This window comes from Rhinoderma darwinii, chromosome 6, assembly GCF_050947455.1.
Source record: "Rhinoderma darwinii isolate aRhiDar2 chromosome 6, aRhiDar2.hap1, whole genome shotgun sequence".
NCBI classification, from domain to species: domain Eukaryota; kingdom Metazoa; phylum Chordata; class Amphibia; order Anura; family Rhinodermatidae; genus Rhinoderma; species Rhinoderma darwinii.
In genome coordinates, this window is record NC_134692.1 from 14,716,978 (window position 1) to 14,732,103 (window position 15,126).

The following is a 15,126-nucleotide window of genomic DNA, read 5'->3' on the forward strand; positions in this document are numbered from 1 at the left end:
CCGTGTTTTTCCCAAGTTCAGACTCAGCAGAGTTGTTGAAGATTTTCGTTGCAGATTCCACACCGAAAATCCCTAACACATTTGCAGTGCAATGCTAGTGAATGGTGTTTTTACAAAACTCTATCCACACAGAGCAGGCATGTCTTAAGATTTTCTCAGCCATGTCTGTACATGGCCATAGGATTAAATCCGAAATTTTTGTAAAACTTTCAATTTACTAACATTATACGGAATCCGTATTAAAAATCCACAACAAACTGCTATGTCTGAGTGCAGCATTAAAGTACATCTATAAAGGAGTGCTGTCCAAACAACCAAGAAAAGAAAACTGTCTTATTCCATCTCCCATGTTCCTTATTGCACATTCACTGGGGACAGTATGGTGGGGTAATTTTAATATTACCTGTGGTGTAATACCAGCAGCCAGCATACCATCTATAAGGCGAGAGTAGTAACCAATGCCGGCTTCATTGACGTGGTTCTTCGTACCATCTGGCAGAATTCTAGGCCAGGAGATTGAGAATCGGTAATGTGAGACCCGAAGCCCCTTGAGAAGTTCTATGTCTTCATCAACCCGATAGTAGCTGTTGCATGCCACATCTCCATTACTATCATCTTCAATTTTAGATGGTGTATGAGAAAACTGATCCCAGATGCTGATCCCTTTCCCATCGGCCCTCCAGGCCCCTTCAATCTAGAAGGAAAAAAAAAGAATGTTTTTGTATCTAAAATAAAAAATTTGTATTTAAAATAAATTTTCTAACTCAAAGTTCTTTGAAATGGCAAATACATTACTGCGAACTAATTTTTGTAGGTGGAAAATGCGCCAAATATATTAAGAGGTGCACAACTCTTAAAAAATTTGGAGCATCTTTGGCGATCTGTTCAACAGAAATGCAAATCTACGCCTTCTATGAGCAGGGAAGATTTGCGCCATAACTTAACCAGTTTCCAGCGTAAATTATAGTTAATCTGTTGTTCCTGTGTAGGCCCTGTACTCTACGGCTAAACTTTTGGAAAGTGTCTCGAAAAGTAAAAAGTTTAACGTTTTAGTGCAAATATGGCATTCGCCAAATTTTGCCAGTTTTTTTAAGCCAGAAAACTTTTTAATATATTCCTCTCCATTGTCTTTAGTTTGTAATGGCCAGTGGACAAATGGGGCTTAAAAGTGACAACCACTGGCCTAAGTAGAAATGGGCCTACAGCAGTTGTCACTTCCCTTCCCCCGCTCTTACCGGTCGCTCATATGACGTACATTACTCAACAGGGGGTGACAAATGACAAAGGAGCACGGGAGATGATCCTTCCAGTGTTAAGGGAGTATCAAATCCGTCATCCAACTCTGATGGGTGGGATATTCAGAATAAAAGAGAAGAATTTATCACATTTTTTTACTACTGACTATTCAAAAGAGCTTTTTCAACCCTTTGGAAAACCCCATTATATGATACATATGGCTAAATGTAAGAAATTGTCAAATACCTTTCAAATATCCTGCCACTCCTGTGACGACGGACCCTTTTGTTTACAAGGTTTCAGCGATTACATGCCATATGCAATACATAAATGTGGTAGCCAATCACTGGCCAATGCGCTGGTGTCAGTATGGACAGTACATCAATGCCGCGGCCAGTGATTTTCTGCTTTGTAATGTGTCGAGATGCGGGAGACCACGGGACCATTGACGTAAGAACGCAGAGGGACTAGAAAGGTGAGTATGTGTCGATGTTTTTTTGCCATTTGCAGCTTATACTGGGGACTCCAACCAAAAGTCATATATTTTATTTATCTGTATATAACTAGTCAGAGACAGGGCAAACTGAAGAAGTCTCCTACTGCAACAACAAAAAATCTTTACCTGAAAAGATGAGGAGGCTACGCCCCATGCAAAGTCATCCCGGAATTCTCCATACAGAAATTCCTCCTCTTCGTGCATGGGGATGCCGTTGTTGCTGATAACTCCAGCATAGTAAATAGCTGTGCGTTTTGCAGTCCTTGGACGGGTCGGATTAGTAAAATCCACATGGTGAAGACCAAACCGTATTTGGTATCCTAGAACCCACTCAAAGCCATCCATAAGCGAGTTGACAGAGTAACCTCTCAGATTTACACCATCTAAACTGTGAGCTTTTGGGGATTTAAAGAAAAAAAAAATTATGTTAGTTGCATCCTCTACTGGTGGACTATGTATAATTAGTGAAGAAAAGTCTCCCCAAATCTAGAAAAACGTGGCTACTTTCTTTTAAGAACAGCACCGCATTTGTTTAAAGGTTGTGCATGGTATTGCAGCTCCGCCCCATTCACTTGATGGAGGTGATCTGAAGTACCAGACACAACCCATAGACAGGTGTAGGATTGTTTTTGGAAGAAAGCAGAATTTTTTTCTAATCCTGTACCCCTTTAAGGGAGAACTCGTTTAAATCATACACTAAGCAAATTGCCAGAAGGCAAGTATCTGGAACCATTAATAGTATACCCTTTGGCATTTCTTGTGAATTCTAATTAAATCTGTTGACTTAGCCCCAAAATGACACGACTAACCTTTCAGAGCTTCATCAATATATGTCTTGTGATAGAAAATTCGAGCAATGTCATCAAAATCAGGGTTACTTCCCATTGAAACTCCATTCTCAGTGATGTATATAGGGACATCTTCATACTCTTCTTTCACCCAGTTGAGCAGCCTCCTCAGGCCCCAGGCTACTGCCCTGAAATTGACAGAAGCTGTTCCTGGCCATTCATCACTAAACTCATCTACAACGTCAATATCCCATTCGAAAGATGGAGGATGGAGGATTGCAGTTTTATGTCGAATAATTTTTGTGGTGTAGATGTTTATGGAGAAAACATCGGCCGTTCCTTGGATGTAGGCTTTTTCCTCCTCTGTAAAAACTGGAAGTCTGGAGTATTTTAGACCCTGCAGCTCACTCTTGTTGGCCACCTGCCATTTCATCACGTCTGGGTAGTCACCATTTTTGAAGATAGGATGTGCAAACCAACCCAAGGTGAATTGCAAGTATCGATCTGCAGCTTCTATGTCCCTTGGATCTGTGGGGTCTTTGGGTTCCGCCCAATTAGTGTTGAGGCTCAAAGAAATTACACCATCTTGACTTTTTCGATAGTTCTCATCATAGGTATGGTAGACTCTGGCGTGGACTTTGAGTAGATTGTGAGCTACTCTGTATGGGGCAGAACCAGGATCATCTTTCACTCCAGGCGGATATAGACCAATGCCATAACCAGCAGCAACAATCGTGTGGGGTTGGTTAAAAGTCATCCAAAACTTGACCCTATCTCCGAACGTTTTAAAACAATAGTCTGAATAGTTATGAAATGCCTCGAGAACTATATCATTCTCCCAACCACCCAAGTCTTGGAGAGCCTGAGGAAGATCAAAGTGGTAAAGTGTCACCATTGGTGAGATGTTGTTTGCTAGTAGGCCATTAATAAGTCTGTTATAATACTCGACACCCTTATTATTGACCATGCCCTGTCCAGTTGGGAAGATACGAGACCATGAGATGGAGAACCTGTAACTATTCACTCCTAGACTCCTCAACATATACAAGTCCGCATCCAGCTGGTGATAACTATCACTGGCGACGTCCCCATTAAAACTAGCTCCTTGGCTATGTGAAAATGTGTCCCATATACTAGGTCCTTTTCCATCTTCATTCCATCCTCCTTCAATTTGATATGCTGAGGTCGAGGCTCCCCACTTAAAATCACTTGGAACTGTAGAATAATGGTACATGTCCCTTTCAAAAGCAGATTGTTTTGAGAACTTATCCTATACAACTTTAGACTTTGAAGGAACTTCTGATGCTGGTAGAGCTGGTAACTTCTTAGCATGTACCCATTTGGCATGCAGAACTTTTTTGGCTAATTTAGTCCCTGGGAAGCCATTATTTTCAGCAATGCTAGAAATGAGATATGCTGATTGTTTGGGGGTCCTTTGTCTGTTTGCATTTTCAAAATCTATGTGATGTAAACCAAATCTTTGACTGTATCCTTGGGGACCCTCAAAGCTGTCCAAGAGGGAACGGACTACATATGCATTTACAGCCACATTATCAGTCTTAACAGCTGCAGAGAAATAAGAGATTTAAGGGATCAGAACACTTAAAAACACACAAAACATTTACATAAACCGTAAACTGGAAGTACATGAGGTTCTAAATTTTGAGATATCTATCTGGTGTATTATCGGTTACCCTTCAACTATGATTGTGCAAAAAGAACTTTAAAACACAGTGGTGTTACCTTTCAGGGCTTCATTGATGTAAGCTGCCAAGTACTCCACCCGAGCTGTGTCATTGAACACCTCTCCAGTGTATGGTGTTGGCATACCGTTTCCAGTTATATATATAGGTAGTGCTCCTTTTATATATTCTTCCTTGACAAAGTTTAGAAGCCTCCTGAGACCCCATGGCACCACATATATCCATGGTGACGAGGTGGACGGCCATGAAGGATCCACGTGTGGTGCAAATCCTCCAATATTATCATAATCAGCCACACAACTTTGGCTTTCAGAGGCATTTACTAATCGGGAAGTATAGTGGGAGATGCCAAGGAAGTCTGCAGTGCCATTGATATAAACCTTCTCCTCAGTGAACGTGGGCAGCTCAACCACTGTACTGGAGCACTGGGTATTTATGTGATGGACTTGCATCTTAAGGACCTCTGGGTAGTCACCATTGACAAGAATAGGATGGGCAAACCACCCAAGCATGAACTGGAGAGATCGCTCAGCAGCACTCACGTCATCTGGATTATTAGGTTTTTTTGGTTCTGCCCAGTCTGAATTAAGAGAGATCCCCACTTGACCTTGTTGCAGGGCCCGGTACTTGTCATTGTAAACATGCCAGGCCTTAGCGTGAGCTTTCACAATATTGTGGGACACCTGAGATAGAATGTAAAAGACTTGATTAGAGAAATACTTATCCATTACTGTCCTCGTTTTTTTGTGAAATGATTTCTCTGTTACTAGTTCATATTTACAGTTACACTGCCTATCATGGTGATAACACTACATCAGCTATTTTAGTATAAATAGTAACTATCCACATATTGAATATTCCAGTTTTTACACTTTCCAATGGGGCACACACAATAGGCTGACACGTCCTATTTTCTGTAGCCTACTTGTCAGCTTTGCTGTATAGACTGGAAGAGAATGAGCAGAGTCATCTCCTCATTAGAGGATGGGCAAGTTAATAACAGCTCTATTATACTGCTGAAGGACTAGATAAGGCAGGATAGGAACACTATACACACGGAAAAGGCTCTGTATTAATCTCCCCTGTCACTCACTGGTCTCTGGAGGAGAGAATGTACTCCAACTTTTCCTGGAGACTGTAATAAACTATGACATTTCTCTGCCAATTGACTTCCTTTCATTGCAGCTACCATAAAGCACACACACCCTGCTGTACTCACAATATAGGATGAGTGTCTTTCTAGTATGGCCGTCCCCAGGGTAGTTATTAAAAATGAAAAAACAAATAGCTACAACATTTTTTTTTAAATAAGCACATTATTTCTCTTCTACTGTTTGTACCTTGAAGGAGGCATTTCCTGGATCCTTGAGCCCGGGTGCATGTTGGCCAGTGCCGTAACCGGCATAACTAACAACCCAAGGTTCATGGAACGTTATCCAATGTTTAATTCTATCTCCAAAACTGCTGAAGCAGAAATCGGCATATTCCATAAATGCCTCTGTGATGGCTTCATTCTGCCAACCCCCGGACTCCTGCAGAGCTTGGGGTAGATCCCAGTGATACAAAGTTACCATCGGTTTGATATTTTCTTTGATTAACCGGTCAATTAATTTGTTGTAGTATTTCACGCCTGCGGAGTTGACTTTGGATTTCAGTCCCGTTGGGAATATTCTGGACCAGGAGATGGAGAAGTGATAGACCTTAGACTGTAGGCCCTTCAGGAGATACACGTCATAGTCAATCTTGTGGTAGCTGTCACAGGCCACATCGGCAGTTGCATTATTATCAGCTTGACCATGTTGTCCAAAAACATCCCATATAGATTGTCCTTTATCCCCTTCGGCCCAGCCCCCTTCTACTTTAAATGCCGAAGAGGAAGAGCCCAAAAGGAAACCATCAGGGAACGTGTCGTGCAAGAATGTGTCTCTCTCTGTTGGTGTCTGGGCAGCAAATCTCTCCCATACTGTGGTAAAAGCTGAGCGAGATGACAAAGACTTGCCCACAGAATGCTCAGATCTATATTATAAGATACAGTACATTAGGTAGTATACAGTAAATTAATACAATGGTTTTTGTTTCCTATATGTCCACCTTTGAACCTGATTTTCGAGCTTTTGAATAGAATTTATCTCCATAAAAACTTGAGTGACCTTGTAAATATATTAAATTATTATCTTGTACTGATCCTAAGTTACTTCCAGTATTATACTCCAGAGCTGCACTCACTATTCTGCTGGTGGTGTCACTGTGTACATACATTACATTACTTATACTGTACTGATCCAGAGTTACAGCCTGTATTTTACTCCAGAGCTGCACTCACTATTCTGCTGGTGGAGTCACTGTGTACATACATTCCATTACTTATCCTGTACTGATCCTGAGTTACAGCCTGTATTTCACTCCAGAGCTGGTGTTCTAATGTGAATAAGCCCTTTAATTTAGGATAGAGAATAACCACATGCAAATTGTAGGAAAACATTAAACATGTCGACGTCCCAAATGGTTAAAATTTCTGTGAACATGACTAGTTTCTTGACCATTCATGGGTCTTATCCTTGTATTTTTAATTGAACTCGCCATAAAATGTCTAATAGGTGGGAGGTCCCACCTTCAGAACCCCTGCCTAACGGTAGCTAGAAGAAGAAGAGGCAGCTAGGCAGATGCCAGGCTCTTTATATGGACACCACTGGGAGTTACTCCCATAGACTTCAATGGAGAGATCCTTGTACATGCATGGCCACTTCTCCATTTAGTCATCTTCTGTATGCAGCCTCCTAGGCTCGATGAGTCTAACCGATCAGACATTCATGGCATATCCTGTGGATAGGCCATAAATGTCTTAAGTGAGAAACCCCCCTTTAATCAGGCAGTTGCTTGAACTGTTTTCTGGCATTGTATTGAGACATGTCAGTACATAGCATCGGAGGTGGTCTGGAAGCTGAGGTGCCTCCTGGTTGATGTAGCCTATGGCTTCCATCTCAGAGGTTCCCATCTACCTGTGTTATGTTGATTACAACTCTTAAGAGTGAAGAGTTGCTACAGACAGTGGACTTAGAAGGTTGTGGATGTGGCAAGATTAAGGAGGAGGCTAGAAGAGAAGGAACTTTCTAGAACATTTTAGCATAGCACAAACTCACCTTACAATCCCAGCAGTTGATGCAGGTAATAAATAACTGATGTCATATCCCATGAGCGCGGACACAGAACCACTAATTCCTGTAAAGATACAACACAGTATTTTAAAGGGTTGTTCCAAGATCAATATTTATCTATGATAGGAAGCAAATATCTGATCACGGGGGGGGGCCCCACCGCTGGACTCTCGGCCCCTGTTCGAAGTCCAGAGTTCACCATTCCTACTCATGGCACGACCACAGTTAGGAGAACTTTAAATGTAGCATCAGTCGAGCATTGTGCGGTGCCACTCCATTCAGAGTCTATCAGAATGACGGAGACATCTGAGTAGAGTGCTCAGCTTTTTTTTATCAGTCTCAAACATTGAATGGAGCGGCACCGCCACAAGTCCATTAAAAGTTCTCCTCACCGCGGTCATGCCGTGAGTAAGAATCGGGGGCTTGGGAACCCTGTTCTACTGATGGGTGGGGCTCACAGCGGTGTGGTGGCCAGCGATCAGACATTTAACACCTACCCTGTGGACAGGTGATAAATATTGATCTTGGGATAACCCATTTAAGTATAATTCGGCTTTATCACAATTCAAGGCTTTATAAAAAGTTAAGGAACAACGTTTTGCTTTAATGTTTACGTTCAGATTTTGAGTTATTTCAGGTCTTTTTCTCTATTTATATACATAGCTGTCTTTAAAATTCTGCTGGTTGCCCTTGGAAACAGACAACAGTTTAGCTCCACCCCGTTGACAATCATGTGACCTAACTATATAGCTGTAACTGTGTGACTGTAATATAACCTCCCATAATGCACTGCTCTCTAGTAACAGGAAACCAGCAGAATTCTGAATTTAGATTTACACTTGAAGAAACCATCATGGAGAATGAATTACTTTAATTTGGAATCGTATTTTTCCCAAAACATGGCTTCTTACTGACATCAATCTGATATTATGGGAGAAAACACAGATGAAAAGAGAGCATTAGGCCCCATGCACACGACGTTAAAAATCGTCCGTAATTGCGGACTGCAATTACGGACCCATTCACTTCTATTGTCCACGGACACCTTCCCGTTTATTCACGGGAAGGTGTACCGCAAAAGATAGGACATGTCCTATCTTTTGCTTTTTACGGGCCGTGCTCCCATACTTCGTATGGGAGCACAGGAAGAAAAGGTGGGCGGCTGTTCGCAGCCGTGCATGCGAATCGCGGCCCGTGATTACGGGCACGGCCATGTTCATGGGGCCTTAACAGGGAATTTAAAAATCAATGGAGGAGATTTATCAAAACTAGTGCAAGGGAAAAGTGGAGCAGTTGCCCATGGCAACCAGTCAGATTACAATTTTATGACTCAGAGGCCCTTTGGAAAATGAAAGCAGAAACTTGATTGGTTGCTATGGGTAACTTCTTCCATTTTCCTTCACATCTCTTGAAAACTCAAATAAACTTTCACTATAAATTACAGAACTCATTTCTATACATCAATATTTGACGATAATACTGTGACATCACTCTTTATAACAATAGCATAGTCGCAAACAGTCCCGCCCCCGAGGTATCACCCTAAACGACATCACTAGGTTTTTTGTTTTTTTTATTATTCTGCCGTCATCTATTGGATTAATCCAATAAATAACGTCCAATGTAATTTACTGTTCCTCTGTCGTAGTTCTCGATCCTATTTGACTCTGGGTGCCGCCGCACATCGAGTACCCTCCCCTCTGTACTGTACTTACTGTGAGGTCCTTATAGTGAGGACAGTATACAGGGATTAATCAAGAAAAAAAATTGCACAAATCCTTCCCCTGTCCAGCCGCACCTCAATATGTCTGCATAACAAAAGTATCTGTAGAATTTATTTTTTAGAAATATTGGCAACTATGTTACAGTCATTCACAGAGTGGTCGCCATCTTACCTGAATAGATATTAAAGGTGAGAATATATTTATCATCCTCTGATAAAACATTGCAGTCAGTCATTGATAGACTGAATAGAAGAATTTCCACATTCCACTCATTGCGCTACAAAACAGTAAATAGAAAAATAACCAAGATATTAATCCCAATTCCCACTCTCCAGGATGAACAATAAACTATCAAAACTATGAGAAATATATATATATAAAAAAAAATTGTTGTGTGTCTCAAGGCATCAGCAAATTATTTCTCACAAAGCTCAGATCAGACCTGTGTCTGGCTGTAAGGCAAGCGGTTGCAGAGGAAGCCCTCCCCCACTTCTCTGCCTGCAATAGAAGATCAGGAATGCTAGGCCCTGCCCCTTGGCTAAGCCCCTCCTCAGTCTTTAAAGGGGTTGTCCATGTTGCGGGGCTGTTTTTCATACTGATGACCAATCCATAGGATATGTCATCAGTTTATGATCATGGAGGTCCGACACACGGACCCCACACCGATCAGCTGTTGCGGCTGCCTCCGGGCGCCGGAACCTATGCAGGGTGATGTTGGAAGCATGAGGCTCCGACCACTGTATAGCGGCCGTGCTGCAGTACTGCAACTCTGCTCCTATTCAAGTGAAAAGGGGCAGAGCTGCAGTAACCCAGCACGGCCACTGTACAGTGTATGGAGCCATCTGCTTCTGGCATTGCCACTGCATAGCTTCCGGCAGCCAGAACAACTGATTGGTGCGGGATCTGGGTGTCGGAGCCCCAGCGATCACAAACAGGTGGATAGGTCATCAGTATAAAAAACAGCCCCCAACCTGGACAACCCCTTTAAAGAGAACCTTTCATTAGCCCATACATATGCAGCGGACCCTGGGGCACTTTAAACTACCTGTCTAGCCTCCTCCGTTTCTGTTATATCGGTGCCGTTATATTTTTGCGCCCGATATGTAAATTACCCCCTGTACTGTCAGTGGGGCGTTTCTTTTCATGAAAAGGACAGCGTGCGCACAGCTCCAATGCCGCCACTACGGTACAGAAGAGAAGAAGAATTTACATTCTTCTTCTCCCTTTCTGTTCCATGGCGGCGGCATTGGAGCTGTGCGCACGATCTCCTCCTCTCTTCAGACAGTGATGACAAGACTGTGTGATCTCGCGAGAGAGATCACACAGAACAAGCCGTGCTAACACTATCCGTAGCTGATTGGACAGTGTCTGAGCGCTAAGTATCATGCCCTTTCCATGAAAAGAAACGCCCCACTGACAGTACAGGGGGTAATTTACATATCGGGCGCCAAATATAACGGCACCAATATCACAGAAACGGAGGAGGCTAGACAGGTAGTTTAAAGTGCCCCATGGTCTGCGCAGCAGCGCCTATATCAGGGTGCACTCAGCTTCACATGTATGGGCTAGTGAAAGTTTCTCTTTAAGCCAACAATGGAACTGATCAGGAGGAAAGTAACAGCTGTATTCTCTGCAAGATTTGGACTAGACAAGCAACTGCATAAAATCCTAAATGATTTACACTGCGGGAAAGGTTTTCTTCTGTTTATTTTTTTCCCATTACTAGATTTAATTTTTCTTTCATTTTGCTAAAATCTGAATTATTTTCCCATAAACAAATTCAGCATGATCCAATAGTTGCATTACATCTCGTGGAAATTCTGAACTGATTCTTATTAAATCAAGTTTTTTTTAATGTATATTCTGACCAATGGAACAGATTAGATTTCAATTAGTTGTAAGTACATATAATGATTAGCATGGCACCATTTATTGGTAATAGTGGTTGGATTATAGACATCTGGCCAACCAGCAGATTTATGAATGCAGCTCTGGAGTAGAATACAGATTTCTTATCATTATACTTTTAACTACTTTGAAAAATTTATTTCATGGAGACTTGATATGCAGTATATTAGAGTAGTGGTGCTTTGCAAGCCCTGGCTTTTTTTTTTTTTAATTAATATAAACCTTGCGCATAAGTAAAGGCCAGCCCACATAACGACAGCTAAAGTGCCTCCATTAACAGCCCCTCCATATACAGTTCCAGCAGACTGGCCACCCATAAACAGTGCCACATAAAGAACACTGCCACCAGAGCGTCCCAAATAAATAGTGCCTGCAGAGTGCACTAAATAAACAATACTATCCATAAAAATCAATGATAAAATTCTGTCCGCCTGCTGCTGCCACCAGGGGGAGCTCCCTACATACCTATTTATACAGCTTGCATTAAAGTCAATGGGAGCAGTATAAATACATATGAAGCAAGCTCCCCCTAGTGGTGGCTGCCAGCAGACTTTGCGGGAGACTCCTGCTCTGTCATGAGTCCAGAAGGACTCTACTATTTTGGTAGACTCACTGACACTCCAGCAGAGTAGGTAAGTGTACTTATCATAAACCTGATTAGCATATTACTGCCTGGGCAAAATGGACTCTGGTCGATGAAAAACTACATGGCTATTCCAAGCCTGTAAATAATAGATGATTTGCCAGAGAGCTGTAAGTTTCAAGAGGAACAGAACTCGCAATAAACATTTTATCCTTTCATCCAATGCTGGAATGAGAACTTCAATCTTCAAAGGATCGTAATTCTGAGTGTGCAAATTGTACCAAGTCAAAGGCTACCCCATGTAAAAAAAAAAATGGAATTGCCTTTAAAATTGGGCAGGACAAGAATGTGACTTACCATTATAACCACGACTTATAGTCGCATATAATTTAAATAACTCATTGGGCCTTACTGCCCGTAGCAACCAATCACAGTGCAGCTTTTATTTCTCCAAAGCAGTTTATGGAATGAAAGCTGAGCTCCAATTGGTCGCTATGGGCAACATGGACAGTGTTGATAAACGAGACCCATTATTTTTGATTCCCATCCGACCTTATGTGTTGTCCAGTTCTGCAGCTCCTGGGAATTCGTACAGTCGTGATGTAAGTTCAGGGCAAGAAAGTCGACCGATTTCTGAAACAAAAGTAGAAGGGAATATTTAATACAGATATAACAATGAAGATCTGAATGTTTGATCTTGGCTAAAACACAGGCATAGCTATAGGGGGTCCAGATGTAGGGGGGTTCAGTTAGTGTTTCCTACATCAGATGACTGTATAGTGCCTGGTGTAAAGATGACACTTCCCAGAATGCAAATCACCATAACAAGCTATTTGTAGTCTATGAACAAGCAGGGGATGCTGGGAGATTTCAGCTCTGAAGCTAGCAGAATAGTGAACGCAGCCCTAGAGTATAATACAGGCTGTAAATTAAGATCAGTACAAAATAAATAATGTAATGTATTTACAAAGTGACTGTGAAAGTGATTAAAATATGTTTATTGATTTAATTTTTGTAAGTATGGCTACGTGACTCCATCTTGTTTCCTAAAAGTCTCAATTTTATGATTAAGAAGTCATCTGTGGCTTTAAGACAGTATATTAATGCTGACCTTCGTATGTTTCTCAGCAAGGGGTCTCCCTGTCTCTTATCTGAGTCTCTGTTACAAGAAACCTTATGTTATGACCTTGTATTTGTAACTCTATGTAAAGATCTTTCATGAGAAAAGAACAAGTCATAAAGATAGTATTGTATTCTGGCCTGAGTACAAATTGCAGGTGCAGCCTGAGGGAAGTATCTCATGAAAATTATGGTATTACATTTAAAAAGCCATTCTTGACTGTGTTTGGATAACCTGCAGCATATTCCCCTTATGAAAGATATTATTGTAATGAGATTTTGGCAATAAACTCAGAGGAGTATTTTTGGGTATGCAAACCAGTGTCTCTGTGTCTCTTACTTCTCTCCGATATATTGATATAACCTATGATTTGGATCTGGATAACTTTCCTGGGAGGGTATCGCTTGACATACCCGTCTAAAACTTCAGTCTAATATGTATTTTGGCCATGATTTCATCAGCACATACACGTGCTGGGTAGTATGCATAAATGTTAGGGGTAACAAAGCAGTGAGAGGCTCAGATAGAAACTTTGAAACAGTCAATAAAAAATTACTTTTCCTTCTAACAAGATCCTGGAAGAATGCTGCACAGGATCCTGGAGCTCGAGGATCTACACAAATCATTTTATACTACAAAATATATTTTCAGTGTAACGGATATTTTAGAAAAACATTATTTACCAGGAAATTCCCCCGAAGTGATAGACAGTTGTCCAGGAGGGACTGGGTCAAAGCAATGGAAAGCCGTCCACCTGACAAAACAAATACATGGAATGTAGAGCGCAACTGTAAATCATCGTCATCTATAACACGTTTATTTTTACATTAATTGGAGGTTATGAGGAAGGGCGTGTAAATGGAATACAGAGCTACCATTTGTCATGTTTAAAGAGTAACTAAACTTTAAAAAAACCTAGTGACATCTCAGAAGTTTTGATCAGTGGGAATCAGAGCACTCAGAATCCCACGATCGATAAAACGAAGCCGCAGAAGCCCTTGGGTGTGATCGATGTTGTTTCTGTGGAAAGCTGAGCAAGCGGCGTATGGACTCATAGACTTTCTATTAAGCTCATACACCGCTCCGAGGAAAGCTGATGAAAGACAAAACGGCACAGCGCTCACCCGAGTGCTTCTGCCGCTTTTTTTTTATCGATCAGTGGGGGTCTCAGTGCTTGGACCCCCACCGATCAATACTTCAGACATGTCAATTTTTAAAATAAAGTTAGTAACACTTTTAGGTTTTAGAGATCTCCTTGTGCATGATTTTAATCTATGGAAAAGTCAGTATCTTCCAGGGTATATAACCCCTTAACCCCCCCCCCCCACTTTTCCATCGTTCCCTGCTCCGTTCCCCTCCTCCTGCTACTGTTCAGCGTGCAGCATATAAGGCCACTCTGGAGGCACATGTATAACCAGACCTTGGCTTGTCCAAGCTAGCAGCCACTAGCAGCCTTACAGGCATAGAGTGCAGGTAACACGGAGAGCGGGTCCTCCTTCACTCCATCCCATAGCCGGGCGGGTGGGCAGAGCTATCGTCACGTGCATTCTCTACGCACCACCCATCCCTCTGCTGTCCACCTTTCCATCGTTGCATTACAGAGCCATACGTCTTTTATTTTTCCGTCGACATAGCCATATGCGGGACGAGCTGTATTTTTTTTATAATACCATTTCAAAAATTATTCTGTGGGTCAATATGATTACGGTGATACCCAATTTTTTTTAAATATATTTCACTACTTTTACAAAGTAAAAACACTTTGTAAAGAGAACCATTTTTTTGTCGCCATATTCTGAGACCAATACATGTTTGGTTTTTCCATTAAAGGGGTTTTCCAGCCACTAAAAATGTATGGCCTATCCTCAGGATAGGCCATCAATAGCTGACAGGTCGGGTTCCGACTTTCGAAACCCCCGCTAATCAGCTGTTTTAAAGGGACCGCAGCGCTCGTACAAGTGCAGCTTCCCCTTAATTTCTTGCTCACTGTGAATCGTAGACACACATTTAGCGGCGATTCACCGGTATTGCAGCCTTTTCCCATTCACTTCAATAGGAGAAAAAGCTGCAATACCTGTGAATCTCCGCTAAATGCGTGTCGACGATTCAGTGAGCAAGAAATTAAGGGGAATCAGTGCTTGGCCGAGCGCTGCAGTCCCTTTAAAACAACTGATCAGCGGGGGTCCCGGTAGCCAGACCCTGACCAATCAGCTATTGATGGCCTATTCTGAAGATAGGCTATACATTTTTAGTGGCTGGAAAACCCCTTAAAAGGAGCGCCGTGAGGACGTGTTTTTTTTGCGTTGCGAGCTGCAGTTTTTATTAGTATATATAACATTTAATTCACTTTTTTTATTCCATTTTTGGGGCAACTGAGGTGACCAAAAAACAGCAATTCTGGCATTTTTGAAAA

At 41.8% G+C, this 15,126-nt stretch overlaps 1 protein-coding gene across 1 annotated transcript in view; it reads right to left on the minus strand.

Annotated features, from left to right (window-relative positions):
* Positions 1 to 15,126, minus strand: part of LOC142655281 (lactase/phlorizin hydrolase-like) — a 31,225-nt gene that overhangs the window by 13,882 nt on the left and 2,217 nt on the right. Inside the window, 9 exon segments of the mRNA XM_075829225.1 lie at positions 404 to 694; positions 1,859 to 2,127; positions 2,542 to 4,086; positions 4,264 to 4,906; positions 5,564 to 6,239; positions 7,364 to 7,442; positions 9,274 to 9,379; positions 12,146 to 12,226; positions 13,397 to 13,467. Coding sequence (XP_075685340.1) covers positions 404 to 694; positions 1,859 to 2,127; positions 2,542 to 4,086; positions 4,264 to 4,906; positions 5,564 to 6,239; positions 7,364 to 7,442; positions 9,274 to 9,379; positions 12,146 to 12,226; positions 13,397 to 13,467 — 3,761 coding nt within the window.